The 15,561-nt window shown below is 56.3% G+C and overlaps 1 protein-coding gene across 2 annotated transcripts in view; it reads right to left on the minus strand.

The window, feature by feature from the left end:
* EGFR (epidermal growth factor receptor) overlaps positions 1-15,561 on the minus strand; it is a 138,206-nt gene that overhangs the window by 19,006 nt on the left and 103,639 nt on the right. For both annotated transcript variants that reach the window (XM_036230509.1, XM_036230508.1), the window contains exons 12-20: positions 14,566-14,765; positions 13,464-13,596; positions 11,648-11,738; positions 10,485-10,642; positions 8,884-8,919; positions 5,967-6,108; positions 5,229-5,351; positions 4,514-4,612; positions 547-732 (exon numbers count right to left, since the gene is read on the minus strand). In XM_036230509.1, the coding sequence (XP_036086402.1) occupies positions 547-732; positions 4,514-4,612; positions 5,229-5,351; positions 5,967-6,108; positions 8,884-8,919; positions 10,485-10,642; positions 11,648-11,738; positions 13,464-13,596; positions 14,566-14,765 (1,168 nt within the window). The remainder of the gene's footprint in view (positions 1-546; positions 733-4,513; positions 4,613-5,228; positions 5,352-5,966; positions 6,109-8,883; positions 8,920-10,484; positions 10,643-11,647; positions 11,739-13,463; positions 13,597-14,565; positions 14,766-15,561) is intronic.

The raw sequence follows: 15,561 nt of genomic DNA on the forward strand, positions 1-15,561 counted from the left end.
CGTCCTGTTCCCATCCCTGGGCGCAGGCCTGGTGCCCGTCGGCACTGCCACCCCCTCCCTCGCTCCGGACCAAGCCCAGTCGGGGCAGCGGCACCTGCCAGTCCTCCTTCGACCTGCACGCCAGGCCGCGGCCCGGCCCCGGCCCGTCCGCGTGGCCACGCTGACCCTGCATCCGCCCCGAGGCTCAGGCTGGTTCTCCCGCCTCCTTATCAAGGCCCGTCGGGGTGCGACACGCCTGTCCCACCACAGTGCTCACCAGAGAGACCGTCAGAGAAGCAAGAACGCAGACGTCAACCCGCGCCGAGCACCCGACAGAGGGGAGCTGTCCAAACGCAGCCGGGCAGCAGCCGTCTGTCCACGTGCGGCGGGACTGGCGTGGATCCCACGCAAACGACGCCCGATCCGACTTCTTCCGCAGGAAGGCGGGGCCGTCGCGCACGAGCGCACCGTCCCGGGGTGAGGGTCGCGAGGAGCTGGCCGCGGCGGCTGCGGCCCCGCCCGGGGGGACTCGGGGCCCGTGGGGGCGGGCGCGGCGCCCGGGCTTACCTTGGCGATCTGCACACACCAGTTGAGCAGGCACTGGGAGCCGATGTTGTCCTTGTGCTCGCGGACGTAGTCCAGCAGGCAGCCGAAGGGCATGAGCTGCGTGACCAGCTGCACCGTGGAGGTCAGGCAGATGCCCAGCAGCCGGCACACGTGCGGGTTGTCCACGCTGGCCATCACGTACGCCTCCTGTGCGGGCGGGGCGGGCGTCAGGAAGGGCCCCGCGGGAGGGGGGGGGCGCACCCTCTCCCAGGAGAAAGGCGCCAACGTGACTCAGTTCCCCAACGTCGACCCGTGGAGGACGAGCCGGCCGCGAGACGCTGGGGCGACGTACGGGGCCGAGCCCACGGGGCCTTTGCCAGACGAGGCTGCGAAGCGACCAGGCACCTTGCGAAGCTGGTGACCGCACCCCCCTCCCCTGCCCCCCGGGCCTGTCCTTCGCGAGCGACCCCTGCCAGGCTCTGCCCCGGGCGACCGCCGGTTAAAAGAGATTCGACGTCTCCGAGTGTGGGAGCTGCGGGTGCCCGCGGGGGCCCCGTTTTAGGCTTTGACGTGGACAGTGACGCAGCCTCAACGGGCTCCCTGGGAGTCATTCTGATGGACGGGAGGCGGCCTGAGCCTCGGGGAGGGAAAAGCCGGGCGCCCCGCGGGAGGCGCCGCGCCCCTGAACCGGCGGCTGGCCCGGGGGGAGCCCTCGTCTGGCGCAGGTCCGCGTCCGGGCCTTATTTTAACCCCTCTGCTGTTCCCGGGCCGAGGAAGCTGGTCTTCTTTACGGCTGTGCGCACAACGCGGCCCTGTCTTCTGTCTGAATGAGCATCAGGAAAGCCTCGATTTCCACGCATAAATTCTTTCTCTTTCCCTTTAAATAACAGGGGAGGGTGACGTTTCGTTCGGAGGTGAAGGGGACCACACAGCCTGCGGGGGGAAAGGTCGGAGTGTCCGGCAGACATGCCGGCCACTCCGTGGGGGGAGAGCAGCTGTTGGGTGCAGTGGGGGCACCGGCAGGGGCGCTCTGGGAGGCGGTGTGAGCCGGAGACAGGTGGGGCAGGGGGCGGGGCTCAGACAGGCCCAGCCCCTTTTCTGGCCTTGTCCCTTCCCCGGGCCTTGCCCAGGGGCCTCGCTCCCCACCCCCCGCTGTCAATCTGCGGCTCCTCCTACCGGAGCCAACGCCTTCGCCAGGACGCAGACCGAGGGGGGCGGGGTGCTGTGCCCTCACGCGCAGTCTGCGCTTCTCTTACGTTGTGAGCGGCGCATCGCGACGTTCAAGAGCAGATGCTGCACAGCTACGGACACTCCAACTTCCCTTCCCTAAGCCACGAAGACTCAGGCTGGGCAGGGCCTGTGCCTGCGTTTCTGCTGAGGCCGCTGCTCCTCGTCTGAAGAGGAGCCCGGGGGCCTGGCGAGCGAGCGCGGACCAGGCCGCAGGGCGCGGTGCGGGTGGCCGCCGGGCGGGCCTCCCACCGAGCCGGGGACGCACGGCGCTCGCCCGCCACCGATGGAAGTCTGTTTCGCGGTCCCGCTCCATCGCCTGCCCTAAATTTAAGCCGGGAAGTCCATGGAAAAATTAATAGGCCATAGAACTGCCAGAGAAGCACAAATCACGTCTCTCCCACGTCTGGGAAGCGGTACAACCACAACACCGAGGCCGTCCTCGGGCGGCGGCTGCTCTGGATGCGGAGCACACTGGATTCATCTCGGAGGAGGGAAAACCGGGCGAGCCGAGCAGTATGAGCAGCGTGAGCAGTGTGAGCAGCCCGGCTGCTGTGGGGCCGCGAGGAGCTGCCCTGGCCCCGGGGGTCGGAGCGGGGCACGTGTGTGGGTGCCCGCCCCAAAACCCTGTGCGGCCCTGCCGGGTCCCCGATCCTATTAGAACTGGGCCATCACTTCCAACCCCCAACTTCCGGGCCCGTGGGGACGCCCTTCGGTTATGCGTCCCCAGCGGTGTGCGCACAAGTTGAAGTCAGCTTTGTTCTGAGCTGTTTGTCCTGGAATCTCCGAGGCGCACTGTGACCCACAGCAAGCACGCTTGCTATTGCCTCGGAATGCGCAGCCCAGCTGAGCGCGGGCTGGCAGGCCGAGCCCGTGCTCAGGGGCCCTGAAGGCCGACGCCAGAGTCACCCGGCGGGGTGTGTCTGAGGCTTGGTGACCTTGAAAGTCTATTATCTTGTCCCCATTGCTGAAATACGTTTTGGTTCTTTCTTTCTTGCTTGTCTTTCTCATGCGTGAGCCATTTTATGTTAAACATTAGGAAAAAAAGATTCCACTAGAATCAGCAAAAGGCACGTGTCTACCCTTAACATTTTGAAACGTTAGCAGTTACTAGGCCGCCAATGGTAACTTAAGCCAGAGGCCAACCTAGGCACTGCGTGCTGGGTCTCAGGGCCTGCCTGGGTGAGGATGGCCGAGTGGAACCGTTTATAAGTCTGTACGAGCGTCTGAAGAAAGGTGCCTGGCCTCGCGGGGTCTTTATTTCCTCCATCTTCTACTTCTTACTAAATCTGCCCCCACAAAAGCAGATTTCCTCTAGTTTTAGAGGCTCGGGGACCCCTTTTCAGTGAAAACTACTTCCTTCCCGAAACGTAGCTACTGTCTTCACAATCTCCCTCACTCTGCCTTGTACGTATCGTGGAAATTTGCATTTCAGCAGCACTTTGTGAAATTTTAGTGGAATGTCTCCAATGAGGAAGAAACGGATCAAGTCAGCAGATTCCACAGGGCGATCTTCCTTTGCACAGCACAGGGGAGGCAGCTAGTGCCACAAGGCAGGGGACCTGACACATGGCTCGTCCACTCTGTTTCTCGCGGTGACGCTGATAGGAGCTGACGCTGTGTTAACAAGACGTCGTATTCATTTGCCCACCGTTACGGCGAACGATAATTCTGTTTGATGAGTGGATCAGCGGCGCAGGGGATGCTCTGTTGCTCCGTATTAAGGCGTCGCCTTTCATTTAGAGGTGTGCCACGGTGGGGCTGTCCTCGCTAAAGGGAGCGAAGGCTGCCTGACGCTGGCTGCACACACGCTCTGTGGGGTCACATGCAGGAGAGGGGAGCCGCGCATCTGACTCTCGTCCTTGGCTGTAAGGTGAACTAAACTCCCCAGATTTTTGAGTCCATAAACGCTCATTTTCCTGTTTTTGTGACACAGGGCTGAGCCCCTTCGCCTCCTCATGGGCTGGCTCTGTCCTGGGGCAGCAGTAAGCACCAGACCCCAGGGCTCTGACGCTGGGTCTGCCTGAGTTATCTGCTTGAAGTGGGCTCCACCAAACCCCGGGGGGCCCCTTGTAGCCGCCTCTTTCTAAGACTGTGCAGCCCCCTCTTTGGCTAGTCAGGGTCCACGGAAGGGGGAGAAAATGCAACAGAATTAAAAACCAAAGCCTAAGAAGAATCTGCGGGAAGTCCCAAAGACTTCCTGCACGAAGTGACGTGTCGTCTGCAGACCCCGGAGACCACTGAGCATCTCGTTCTCGGGAGAAGCACTGAGCACCCCCCACTGCTAATTCCGGGCACCTCTGAAGAGTCGTTTCAGAGACAACGTGATGGAGCAAAAGGAACACGAGTTTCAGAGTCAGAAGAAACAAAGCTCTGGAGCCCTACCTACCTACCCAAGCAGGGTTTTTTTTTTTTTTTTTGCATCCACTTCTTCATCAAAAAAACATTGAGCGTAACCTCCACACCGGAGCGTCACCGGCGTGAGCATGTGCGGAACGCAGCTGGCACTGAGACCAGGCCCTGGCAGCTGCCCGGTGATGGCCAGTCCCTATCCCCGGGGAAACGGCAGAATGGAAAAGGCGAGTCTTCTCCGTAAGAGAAGGCCCGAGAGGGGCTCATACCAACCAGAGCTAGAGGAGAAAAAGGACACGACACGTGACCACCCAGAATGTGACAATGGAAAGAGTCTGAGGCCAGCAGGGGACGAGGGGGCGTCTGATGCCCAGGCCTGAGGCCCCCGGAGGACACAGCAGAAACTCACATCGAGAATCTCCTTGTTGGCTTTCGGAGACGTGGCCTCTCTTAATTCCTTGATAGCCACGGGGATTTTGACCTTCTCGCCTTCCGGGTTCCAGAGTCCCTACGACCGAGAGAGAGGGGACATGTTAGCCGGCGGCCGCCGCAGCGTGCGAGGTGCGACTTGGGGGCTGGACGGACTTCATCGGCAGCACCGTCCAGAAGGGCGAGGGACAAGGAGCACGGCTCTGCGTTCCAGGGCCATCGGCGCACGGGTCAGAGCGGTTAAACTAAAACATCCCGGGCTCCTGCTGGTGTGGGTCATTTCACCCTGAATCCTGAGACACCAGCTCTGGGCCCAACTGCAATGAGACTTCACACGAAGTGGGTCCAGAGGTAAATGAAGTAAGAGGGAGCTGTTTTGCCCTGGGCTGTGTTTGGATGCTGTCACTCAGTGGCAGGCGACTGTCCGTCAGACTCCCTCTGTGCCACCACCCCCGAAAAGGTCCATGCCATCTTCCAGAACAGTGTTTATATCTGCGTGTAAGTCTCATAAGACAGCTTATTTGTGGTTATCAAAGATTTCCCCTCGACAACTTGGGAAAAACGCTGGCATTTCCCAAATCCTCGGTGACACACAGAGCAGACGGTAGCCGAGGACTCTCGGCTGGCCCACCCGGGTCGCCAGGGGCCCCCAGCCCGGTTCCCCGAGCGCCGGCACGGAGTCTCTGCGCCCTCACCTTGTACACCGTGCCGAATGCGCCGGAGCCCAGCACCTTGATCTTTTTGAACTCCGTCTCCTTCAAGACCCTCAGGAGCGCCTGGTTGGGGGCCTCCCCACTGGGCGTGAGGGGCTCCACGAGCTGCAGGACACAAGGAGGAAGCGTGAGCGACCCTGGCTCAGCCTCCACGCTCCATGCCCCCGGGGACGCGGGTGTCAGCGGGGTCCACCCGGCCACGTGGGTCCTGCTGAGGCACAACCACACAACCTCCGTTTCTGTGTCCAGGCCAACCCGCCGCATCGAGAAAATTCTGGCGAGGAACATTTTTTTGGGCGGTCCCTTTGGTAGCCTGTCAGGCCCCCTAACACACAAGCGCAGAGCTCAGAAAGGAACAGCCACTGGCGGGGACGATGGCATTTTCTGAAGTCACATCTTCTCATCCGCTGTGCCCTCCAGGGAACTCAGCGGTACATGTCCACACGGCCTCCTCCTGCGCCTGCGCGCACGCGCGGTCCCTACGGCACCCGGCTCTGCGACCACCTGCCGTGACTCGCCCCAGAAACGCTAGCTCGTAACTGGATATTCGGAGGCCCTTTCCGGTTTCCCCAGCACGAGATAAAGCATCCCGGCACAATTACAGAGTCACAACGCTAACTTTTGAACGGCGAGTCTGCAGAGGCGGGGCCTTCTTCCCACCGGGCCCCCGGGGCTTCCGAGAGGGGCGCCCCGCGCACCCTGAGCACCCCGCGCGCTCACCTCTCTCTCCTGCAGCAGCCGGCGCAGCGTGCGCTTGCGGACGATGTGGCGCCGGCGCAGAAACAGGATGACCCCGAGGGCCAGCACCACCAGCAGCAGCAGGCCGCCCACGATGCCGGTGGCGATGGACGAGATCCCGGGCCTGGAACGAGGCGGAGACACACAGGGGGGTCAGATTTCACGGTGCGCATTTCACAGAGCTCCCGCAGGGTTTGACACACCGAACTATCTCAGAGAGCGTAATCTGTTGGTTAAGTAAACACGTCATTCAAAACAGTGACTCAGATTTTCGTCATGCTTTTCATAGGAATTCGTATGTACCCCCCAGCGTGTCTGCATATGCTGGAGGCCCAGCACTCCACGTGCACGAGACAGGTCTAGTCTCCTGGCCGGGCTGGGTGAAGGGGCCCTGTCCGTAATGCTGAGACTCCTGGGAGGGTCCTTGGCTTTCAGGATGGGACCTTAGCCTCGGGAAATGCTGGATGGGTGAGCTCAGAGGCGGTTACAAAGAACAGGATTCTGCATAGAGAGCATCCATCACTGCCTTACACGAGGGATGACATGCAGCCTCAAACCTCTCAGATGAGGTTTTGTCTGATTTCCGGGAGAGTAGACCTCAGAACTCAGGTTCTGAAGCTCACTGGCGTCAGTAGATTCTGAGTAGAGAATCTTTATATAAAGTTATTATTGAGAGCTGACTGGGTAAGGGCCAAGATGGCTGTGTCCAGCTAATACTCCGTGAAGCCAACGCGGAGGCTTCCTGTCATCCCGAAGGCCCCGTCTGGCTAGTGTTTTGCGCCCTCATAGGGGAGAGACTGTAATGATGGCAGGGAGTCTCGCTGGGGGCGCAGGCAGACGCCCGAGGCTGGGTGCCCCCGGCCTGCACAAGCTTCTCTCTGGGTGCTCCTGGATTGCTACACGTAAGGCTCCCTTTCCCACCCCCCAAAGTGGCTGATCGCTGGAATGAGAAGAGGGCCATGTTCGGGGTGCATGATAACATTGGGATCCTGGGGCATTTTGAAAAGCACCCCAGAGAACCAAGCAAGGGCCCCAGATGGCTTTGAGGGTGGAAGGGGGAATGAATGTAGCGTTGCATGCGAAAGAAGAAAATGGTTAGAAATCGAATGTTCGTGGGCGGCCTGCACGTCCTTAACGGATGGATCAGCCGTCTCTGTGAACACCGTGGTCCACGTGGAGAGAGCCAGCGGAAGAGAAAGCTGCGGGCAGAGCAAGAGGTGCATCTGTCACTCAGGACAAGGGCGGCAGGACTTTTCTGTGTGAGGAAAGGGATGTGTACGTTCTCCGTAGCAAGATGGTGCGTCCTTGAAATTTGTTATCCACACGCTGTTTTCCTCTGCGTTGCTACTTTTTCTTATTCAAGTACACGCCTGACTCAGCCCTAACACTTTTAGTCTTAGCTTTGGACTTCACCACTCGCCCTTGGCAGTCTAACCATACCTACGGCCTTTAAAAAAGAAAAATTATTATTGGCACTCTTTGACATTTGGGTTTCCTGTATTGAAAGTGGTAATTTTTAACTGGCCCATAATGCCAAATGTTAAATGTATTTTTTAAAAAACCCTTCCACGTTGGAATGAAATGTAACAGAAAAATGGAATTATGCTTCTGGAAAAAAGTTATTAAGGGTCTATGCCATTTGAGCTTCTGGCAAACTTCGTCTTTTCAGGTGGAAATGATAAGAAATATCAGATTAACTAGCAGCATCATTTGCACATAAAAAATGGGCCATCGTCCTTTCAAATTTCTCTTAAGTGGGTCAGATGTACGTCATGAAAATGCTACTTAAAAGACTTTCTCGGGGAGAAGGCTCTCCTGTTACACCATCTCTCTCACTAATGCCCTTTGAATTAATGGGTTGTTACTGTTTCGAAGGGAACATTGAAAGATATAAGGAATAATTTGCTACAGAGTATGTGTTACATGGGTAGCCGTAGGAAGGTGGAGCCAATGAAAACTGAATGAAAAAAAAAAAAGAGTAAAAATAACAAAGAATGGTCACTGGCCGCTTCCCAGGGGAGAAAGGACGGAAACCTCACTACCGAGATGTTGACTGCAGTAAAAACATAGGGAAAAGTCCGTCGTGTCTTCTCGGGCTCAGTGAAGAGGTGGGGATGGGAGGGGGTCGTCGTTTCCGAGAAACCTCCTTTTCTGTCTTTAACGTCTCCCAGATAGTTGGGGGGGCGGGGTGGTCCCTTTCCGTGGCCGATGCTGAGGAAGGGCCGTGGAGGGCAGGGCCTCTGGACACGGCTCTGGAGCAACGGTAGCGGTGCCCGGAGGTCTGGCCAGTATTTGGGGGGACCGAGGATGGCACTCAGGTGTCCTGGGTGTCACTCAGGTTCTGCTCTAGTCCTTATTCATCGACAATACCGCTCTGCCCTGCTCTCTGAACAGGAATGCCCAGTTCTGGGTGTCTCGAAGCATTTCAAGCGACCACAGCCAGCTGTTCAGAACCGAAATGCTGAAGGAGGGAGAGCTGAGAAAAAGACGTTCCGGGAGAAAATGCTCCCCTCCCCCCCGCCGGCTGGGGCTTCGTCACCCGACAGAGAAGTCGCTGAGCCCAGGTCTGTGACACGGCCAACTGGCCGAAGAGGGAAAGAAGAGACCCAAACCGGCGCGGCCCAGGCGGTCGGAGGCCGGCGGCGCAGGGCAGCCGGGACCGACCCTCACTCTCATCTCGCGCCTCCTCCACGAAGCGCCCCAACCAAGCAGGCAGGTGGGGGGTGGGGGGGCGGGACCGGCAGGCGGGGGCGGGACCGGCAGGTGGCCTGTGCTGGGGGCTTCGCGCAGGCCCCGAGGCGGGTCGGACCCAGACGAGGTCACAGGAAAGCATCGTTTGCCCATGGCACGCGCTGGCTTCCCCCACAGGGCCCGTGAGACGCGGCCCCGGGACACTCACCTCTCCTGGCAGCCTTCCAGACCGGGCCCCATGCAGCTGTGGGAAGAGGAAGAGGAACACACCTGTCGGTCACTCTCTCCTTTAACGCTTTTTCTCGGAGAGCTTTTAGGAAACCGTAAGGCCGTGTGCGTTCGGTTACTCTCAAGCACTGAAATCACGCTGCAGCTCAGCTTGGGGGAGGTGGTTAACCCCTCATTTATTATGCATTTATTCATTTGCGTATTCGCTAGGCAACTAGTGTTGAGTGTCTACGCTGTGACGGAAATTGTGCCAGCACCGAACAAAGTCAGTTTCTGGTCTTCCTCACGGAACCGTTTTCACTATGATTTTGACACAAGTGTGGCTGTCCCGCAGCGGGCTCTGCATTGTTTCTTCCACAGGTGAATGTATTGAAAATTCCAACTGCCCGAAGAGTTCCTGCGCCTCCCCTGCCTGAGGCCCACGACCTACACTCGGAGGCACACTGACGGGTATACGCATTTGCTTCCAAAAGACAGAAAAAGGAAGACAGACATGACACCTGTTTGGTGCGGCTAATATAATTCTGTTTTAGATAATCGACTCCAAAATTGCTTACTTTGGGGGGACTGTGAAAAATAGATTAAGTGAAAAACTAGCAGAATGTAGTGTATACCATGCTTTGCACAGTTTGCAAATTGGTCAGTATGACTAGCATGCTGATCTATCCAAAGGGAAAAAATGAGAAATCTTAAATCACTACCTCGGAGGCGGTTGATAAAACCCACGGCTGCCACCAGCCCTGGTACCCCCGCCAGTGTGAGCACTGACTGGGGCTCGGGTGTTCCAGGCGCTATTTTAAGCACGTTGAACAGACTCACTCAAGGTCACAGAAACCCTGTGAGCCATGCGCCCAGGCGCAGGGAGGCTAAGACGCTTGCCTGAGGCCGCGAAGCGAGCGAGAGGTGGATGGAGAGAAGAAAGAATAACCAGCTCCAAATAAGGTTGAGGATGACGAGATGCGCACAAAGAAACGTGAAATGTTATCTATTTCTCTTTCTGGGAGGAGTCTAGTTTGATCGCCAAATTCATCATTTCAGTAAATAAGATATGTGCACTCAAAGTGCTTCTGCTAAATGCAGTCAAGATAGTTTTGATTTCCTTAGTAATAGCTCAGCCAGCGATCAACTAGCTGACAGAAAAAAGTGTCTTTAAGAACATTCCAGGAAATGCCACCTTCTGTGAACCGTAGAACAACCATAGAAAAATTCCCGTGTGAATCCCGGTCATCAGCAAAGACAGGCAGACGGCCTTGGAGACCGGGCAGGACCCAGGCCGTCACCCCCTGTCACGTACCCCTTCTCGCCGGACATGCCGGCACTGCAAGACAGGGCCCCGGCAGCATGAACATCATGACAGCCGGCAGGCGTCCCCCCCAGGGCCGGCCGCCACGGTCTGCCCACCAGCCCGTCATCGCCGCGGTCACACCCCGGGGCCAAAACGCCTGAAGGACCCGACCCCGATCCAAACCTCTGAATGTCTAACCCGGGAGTTCCGGAGGTGGCGTTTGACAGCTACGAACGGGCAAGGCAGGACACGCTTCGCCGCGCGGTTTCCTGTCCAGGGCTGGAGTCCGCACTCACCCGTAGGTGCAGTTGGGGTGGCACAGGCGACACACGTGGTCGGCGTCCGAGAACTTCCAGACCAGCGTGTTGTTTTCTCCCATGATGCCGGACGGGCAGGTCTTGACGCAGTGGGGGCCGTCGACGTAGTGCGCACACTTCACACACTTGTCTGGTCCCTGCACCGAGGCGGAGAAAGACATTTGTTTACACAGGTGCGTCTCTTTTACTAGACGAAAGCTACTTTCTACTTGAAATACTTGTCGTGAAAAAAAAAGCAAATAACATAGGCGTTCTCGGTGTGGCAAGCAAGTCTGTCTGTGATTGATTGTGCTTGCTTGATGTGACCTCCATTAACAGCTTAGTGTAAAGTCCTCGTGGCCTTAAACGCATATATATTAAAACATAAAAGAAACTGTACTATATACGTTAAGCGTTTTGCTTAGTACTTTGTGGGCGTCGCGCCTGGTCAAAACGACCCTGACGGGCCTTCGTGTGTGTTTATACTCGCGCTGGTCAGACAGACTTCTTCGTATATCATTTCTGAGGTTAAACAGAGGCCCATAGGGAGCCAGACTCGCTGACGCAAATTTAGGAAAACGCCATCCACATTGGTCCCGTGAGAAGAAGGTGCCAGGCAAGGGCAGAGGTGGCCGCCTAATTCACTGTGCAGCGTGCAGAATTCGATTCTGCCTGTCAAACGTGGAATGCTGAAGTCTCACTTCCTCTCCAAAAGATCATTACTGAACACGTAGCTGTGAAACGGAATCTCGAGAAGTCTTGCCAGGCGTTTCTTTAAAAATCCTTCCAATAATTGTAAACTAATGTTAAAGAAGGACTTGATGATGTTTAATCAATGATGAAATGATAAGGCGATGATGACAGACGTCAGGAAGAGCGGAAAGTGGCCAGCGACATCCCCAGGCCCCCACGGGCTTCCTTGTTTCGTGGTGAGAGCAGTCGGTGTTAGTTTGGGGACATGGGACAGAAAAGGAGACGCTTGGGTGGCATGTTGTGTAAGGACTTTGATGCAATCCCAGCCCCGCAACCCAGCTGTGAGGTCACGCGGCCTCTTGTTTGGGTAGTGGGCGGCTGTCCCTAACAGCTACCGGTGATGTCGGGACACCTTGGTGGCTCTCCACCTGCGAAAGCTTGTCCCTATGACGCACGAGTGGGTCACTTACGCGTCCCGTGCAGGTCACGTTCATGGCCTGGGGCAGGCATTCCGGATGGCACTGCACGCACTCGGAGTTCTCCACGAACTCCCTGGGCTCACTGGGAGAGAGGCGGCAAGAGAGGAAACCGATCAGTGACTCCCCTCGAGACCCCGGGCAGTTATGACAGTCCAAGGTCATCCGCCTGAAGTTTCAGGCGACACTAATCACCTCCCTCAGAAATTCACAGCGATTTTAGGTAAAAGTCCTTCGGTCGGGGATCTGGGACCACCCTGCAACATAAACTGATTTGAAAAGAGTCCCTGCTCATCTTCTCCTGAAATAAACATACTCGCTTCGTTTGTCACCAAAACACCTCCCCTCCATCTTCCTCCAGGTGCAATGTTGGTGTATTCAGGCAAGCAAGCCAACCAGAGGGAAAAAGAGAATAGCCCTTGAGAGGCGGCCGTCCACTCTCAGGTTCATGGATATTTAAGTGAAGGCGGCAACAAACACTCACTCCAGACCAATACACACGGAAACAGAGAAGAGCCGCTCGAGTCTGCCCAGCGGCCGCCACCCAATGCCGCGAGTGTGGAGCGCATGTGGGATGCATTTTGCTTGCAATACTTTCTCTCCCCCTCAAAGACGTGCGGCCCAGTGTCGCACAGGAAGCCGACGTCTGAGCGACAGGAAAACAGCGTGACTGACAGCCGATGCTGACTAACAGGCCCTCACGCCGGGCCGTGAACAAGGAATGTTTACACCCAAAAATGTGTCCTGTGAGTCTTCCCTTTCGGGCAAATGGCATCGCTTAAAGCAAACATTAGTGTTTCCCGTGCTTCCTCTCTGGGTGAGCAAGCCTGCCGGGGCGGCCGGCCTTGCCGAGGAAGTGGGCTCTGCTGGACTCGGTTCTCGCGCAGAAAGACACAGGCACTAGGGATGCGCGTATTTTAATTTCCTTGTCTCTTTAAAGAGAGGCGAAGACTAAAAACGTGAGGTTCGTGCCTATCTGTAGCAGTAAGAATTGCACCGGGATTTCGTGCTCATCGAAACAGCACTGTCCATTATGCAAATGACCGTTAGGTTAACGAGCCTATCGGCTGAAGGCTGCCCGCAGCATCGAACCAGGTTTTTTCATTTTGCTTCTCCATATTTCTGGACCCAAACCGTGGTCCAGGCCCCGACAGGGAAATAGGAAGGAAGGCTTCCGGGAGCCAGCCGTAATTCCGACCGCAAAATTTCCCTTTGTCTTTAAAGCTTTTAAAAATTGCCCCTGCCAATCTCTAGTCTTCACTTTTTCTTTCCCATTCATTTCTCGTCATTATTTGTGGTCATTCAAAGCTCTACATCACTACTGATAATTTTTATTAATAGCAGATAAACTCGGCAAGCATAACGCGAGCGTTCGTCTCTTGGTCCTTGGTTATGTTTAAAGTGATTTGCCCTGTTCAGCGTTTCTTGAACACCAAACGGAAACTCATCAGGGACTGTGATTCGTAGCGACGCGTCTGTCGCGTCAGGAACGGTGCGCGGTCTTGGCCTCTGCACCACTGGTGGCTGGTCCATTTCTCTCGGGAACTTCGTACCGCTTAGTATGGAAGGTATGTCCAGAAAAAGAGGCTTATCAATGATCGGAGCGGATTCGGTAACGAACAGGGTTTGCTCATCGCCTTTTGTGATTAACAGTGGCCAGCAAACCAAGACAAAGGAAAAGGGACGAAGAGAAAGATCCGAACTGAACCGCTATAAACCTATAAAAACAATCCTAAGTCATCATCATTATTAGCATTATTATTATTACCATTATTTTACCAAAACAAAGGGGATAAAACATGGCGCTCACCCCTCCAGGAGGTGGCACTTCTCCACGCACTCCCGGTCACGGCTGACATTCCTGCAGGACACGCAGTCCTTTGGCTCTGGGCCCCAGCAGCCCTCTGGCGAGCAGAGCGGGTGACAGACGTGGCCCGCGGCCTCTGAGAAGACAGAGAGAACCCCGGGAGTCAGTGACGGCACGGCCGCCCGAGGGACCAGGCAACACAGCCCCTGGGGGGGAGGGGCTGGGTCCCCCGGGGTCCGGAGCTGCCTTGGAAAGAGGCAGTGACAGTGGAAGGGCCCCCAGAGGCCAGCTGCAAGCAGCAGCCTCCTCCCCATGGGGTGCAGAGCGCGCCTGGCCTCGGCCCAGGCGGTGCTCGCTGGCCAGCGCCACTGCTGACAGGGACAGCGGCGGGCGGGGTCGGCTCGGGGCTGCCTGCCGTGCGCGAGGCACAGCCCCATGTGCGAGGCACAGCCCTGCGCGGGAGGCACAGCCCGAGGGCTGTACACACGGGATTTCGTCCAGTCCTCTCAGTGGCTCGCTGGTGTGGGGATCACTATCATCTCCATTTCGTGGAGGAGGAAGCCAGAGCCTAACAACACTGAGGAGGTTGACAAAGGTCTCCAAGCCAGAGTCGGGACGGGACCTCAGATCTGCTTCGGCCAGTGGCCGGGTCTCAGCGCTGGGCCATGGTGCATGCCCAGCTTCCAAAGCTGGCTCTGGCCCGGGACACAGGCTAAGACATGCCAGTGTGACATCCTGCCATGCGTGCGTGGTGTGTGTGTGCACACGCGTGTGAGCTCTAGTCATTAGAGGCTGAAATGAGCAGAGAGGAACCTATGGCTACAAGGTAATACAATTAATACGAGTTTACTTCTGTAAATCAGAAATAATCGATAGGCTCAATCTCAAGGTAGATTTACCCTATGAAATGAGAATGACCTAGAAATAGTTCTGATGAACTTCGCGTGACAATCTCACCATTAGGAGTACACAGATTTCTTTTCATCGCTTTCTTCGGGAGTGAAAAAAGCGAGTCAACTGTTTGGAAATGGCCCTTCAACAGTCGAAATCGACATACACAGAGCGCTTGAGCCGTCCGCGCGGCGAAGCCGGGGCGGGTACTCACGGCAGTCTCGTGCACTCCTATTCTTCATAATCTTGGTTTTCTGACTGACGGTCCCAAACAGGTTTTGCCAGCGTATGGTGTCCGCGTAGCACAACTTCTGGTTCCCCGAGATGACCACGTCTCCGTCGCTTATCTCCTTGAGGGAGCGCAGTCCCAGCGACGTTATGTGCAGGCCGACGACCGCAAGGGAAAACTGGCCGCTGAGTGGGAGGGAAGGAAACCAGCGTGAACCGTGATCACCACGGGACGTCGCTCGCACGAGGACCTCGCTTTTCTGGACCACTTCGGATTGACCACGGACCGCCTTCTCGCGACCGCGGGCACTGTAGCTTTTGAAAACCGTGTGTTCTACACTCTTCCAGGGAAAAGCTAGCTCCTTATTCATGTAGCATCTTTAATCCCACTGGGGCTGAATACATGTCTGAATGTCATTAGTTTATTTATCGCATTGTTATTTTGCCTGGGAAATGAGAACATGTTCTAACCTCTCAAACATCCAAATAGACTTCGAAAGTCACAAGTTCATTTCTCCATCCATCCATCCATCATCCACCCACCCACCCACCCACCCACGTACCCATCCACCTATCCACCCATCCATCCATCCATCATCCACCCACCCACCCACCCAGCCATCCACCCATTTACTGAACAAAGATTTGAGGCACTATGTGACTAACTCTATGGAAGTTATGTGTGTGTTTCCTACTCTCAAGAATCCCTTTGTCTAGTGTGGATACAATCATATGAGCAGATGATTTTAGCTTGGCACCCTGAGGATAGGATAATGGGCACTGCAGAGGCAAAGCGAAGGGGCATCTAAGCCAGTCGAGAGAAGGATGAGGCGGCTTCCTGGAAGAGGTGGCGCCTGATCGTGAAGGCGTCTAGAGCAGGGTCTACGATATTTTCTTCACCACCCAACACCATGCTAGGATCCTACAAGGTGATCAATACGTGTTCATCGGGTGACTGGACGAAAAGTTATTTGGACTAAAG

Source organism: Rousettus aegyptiacus, unplaced genomic scaffold, assembly GCF_014176215.1.
Source record: "Rousettus aegyptiacus isolate mRouAeg1 unplaced genomic scaffold, mRouAeg1.p scaffold_m13_p_13, whole genome shotgun sequence".
NCBI lineage: Eukaryota > Metazoa > Chordata > Mammalia > Chiroptera > Pteropodidae > Rousettus > Rousettus aegyptiacus.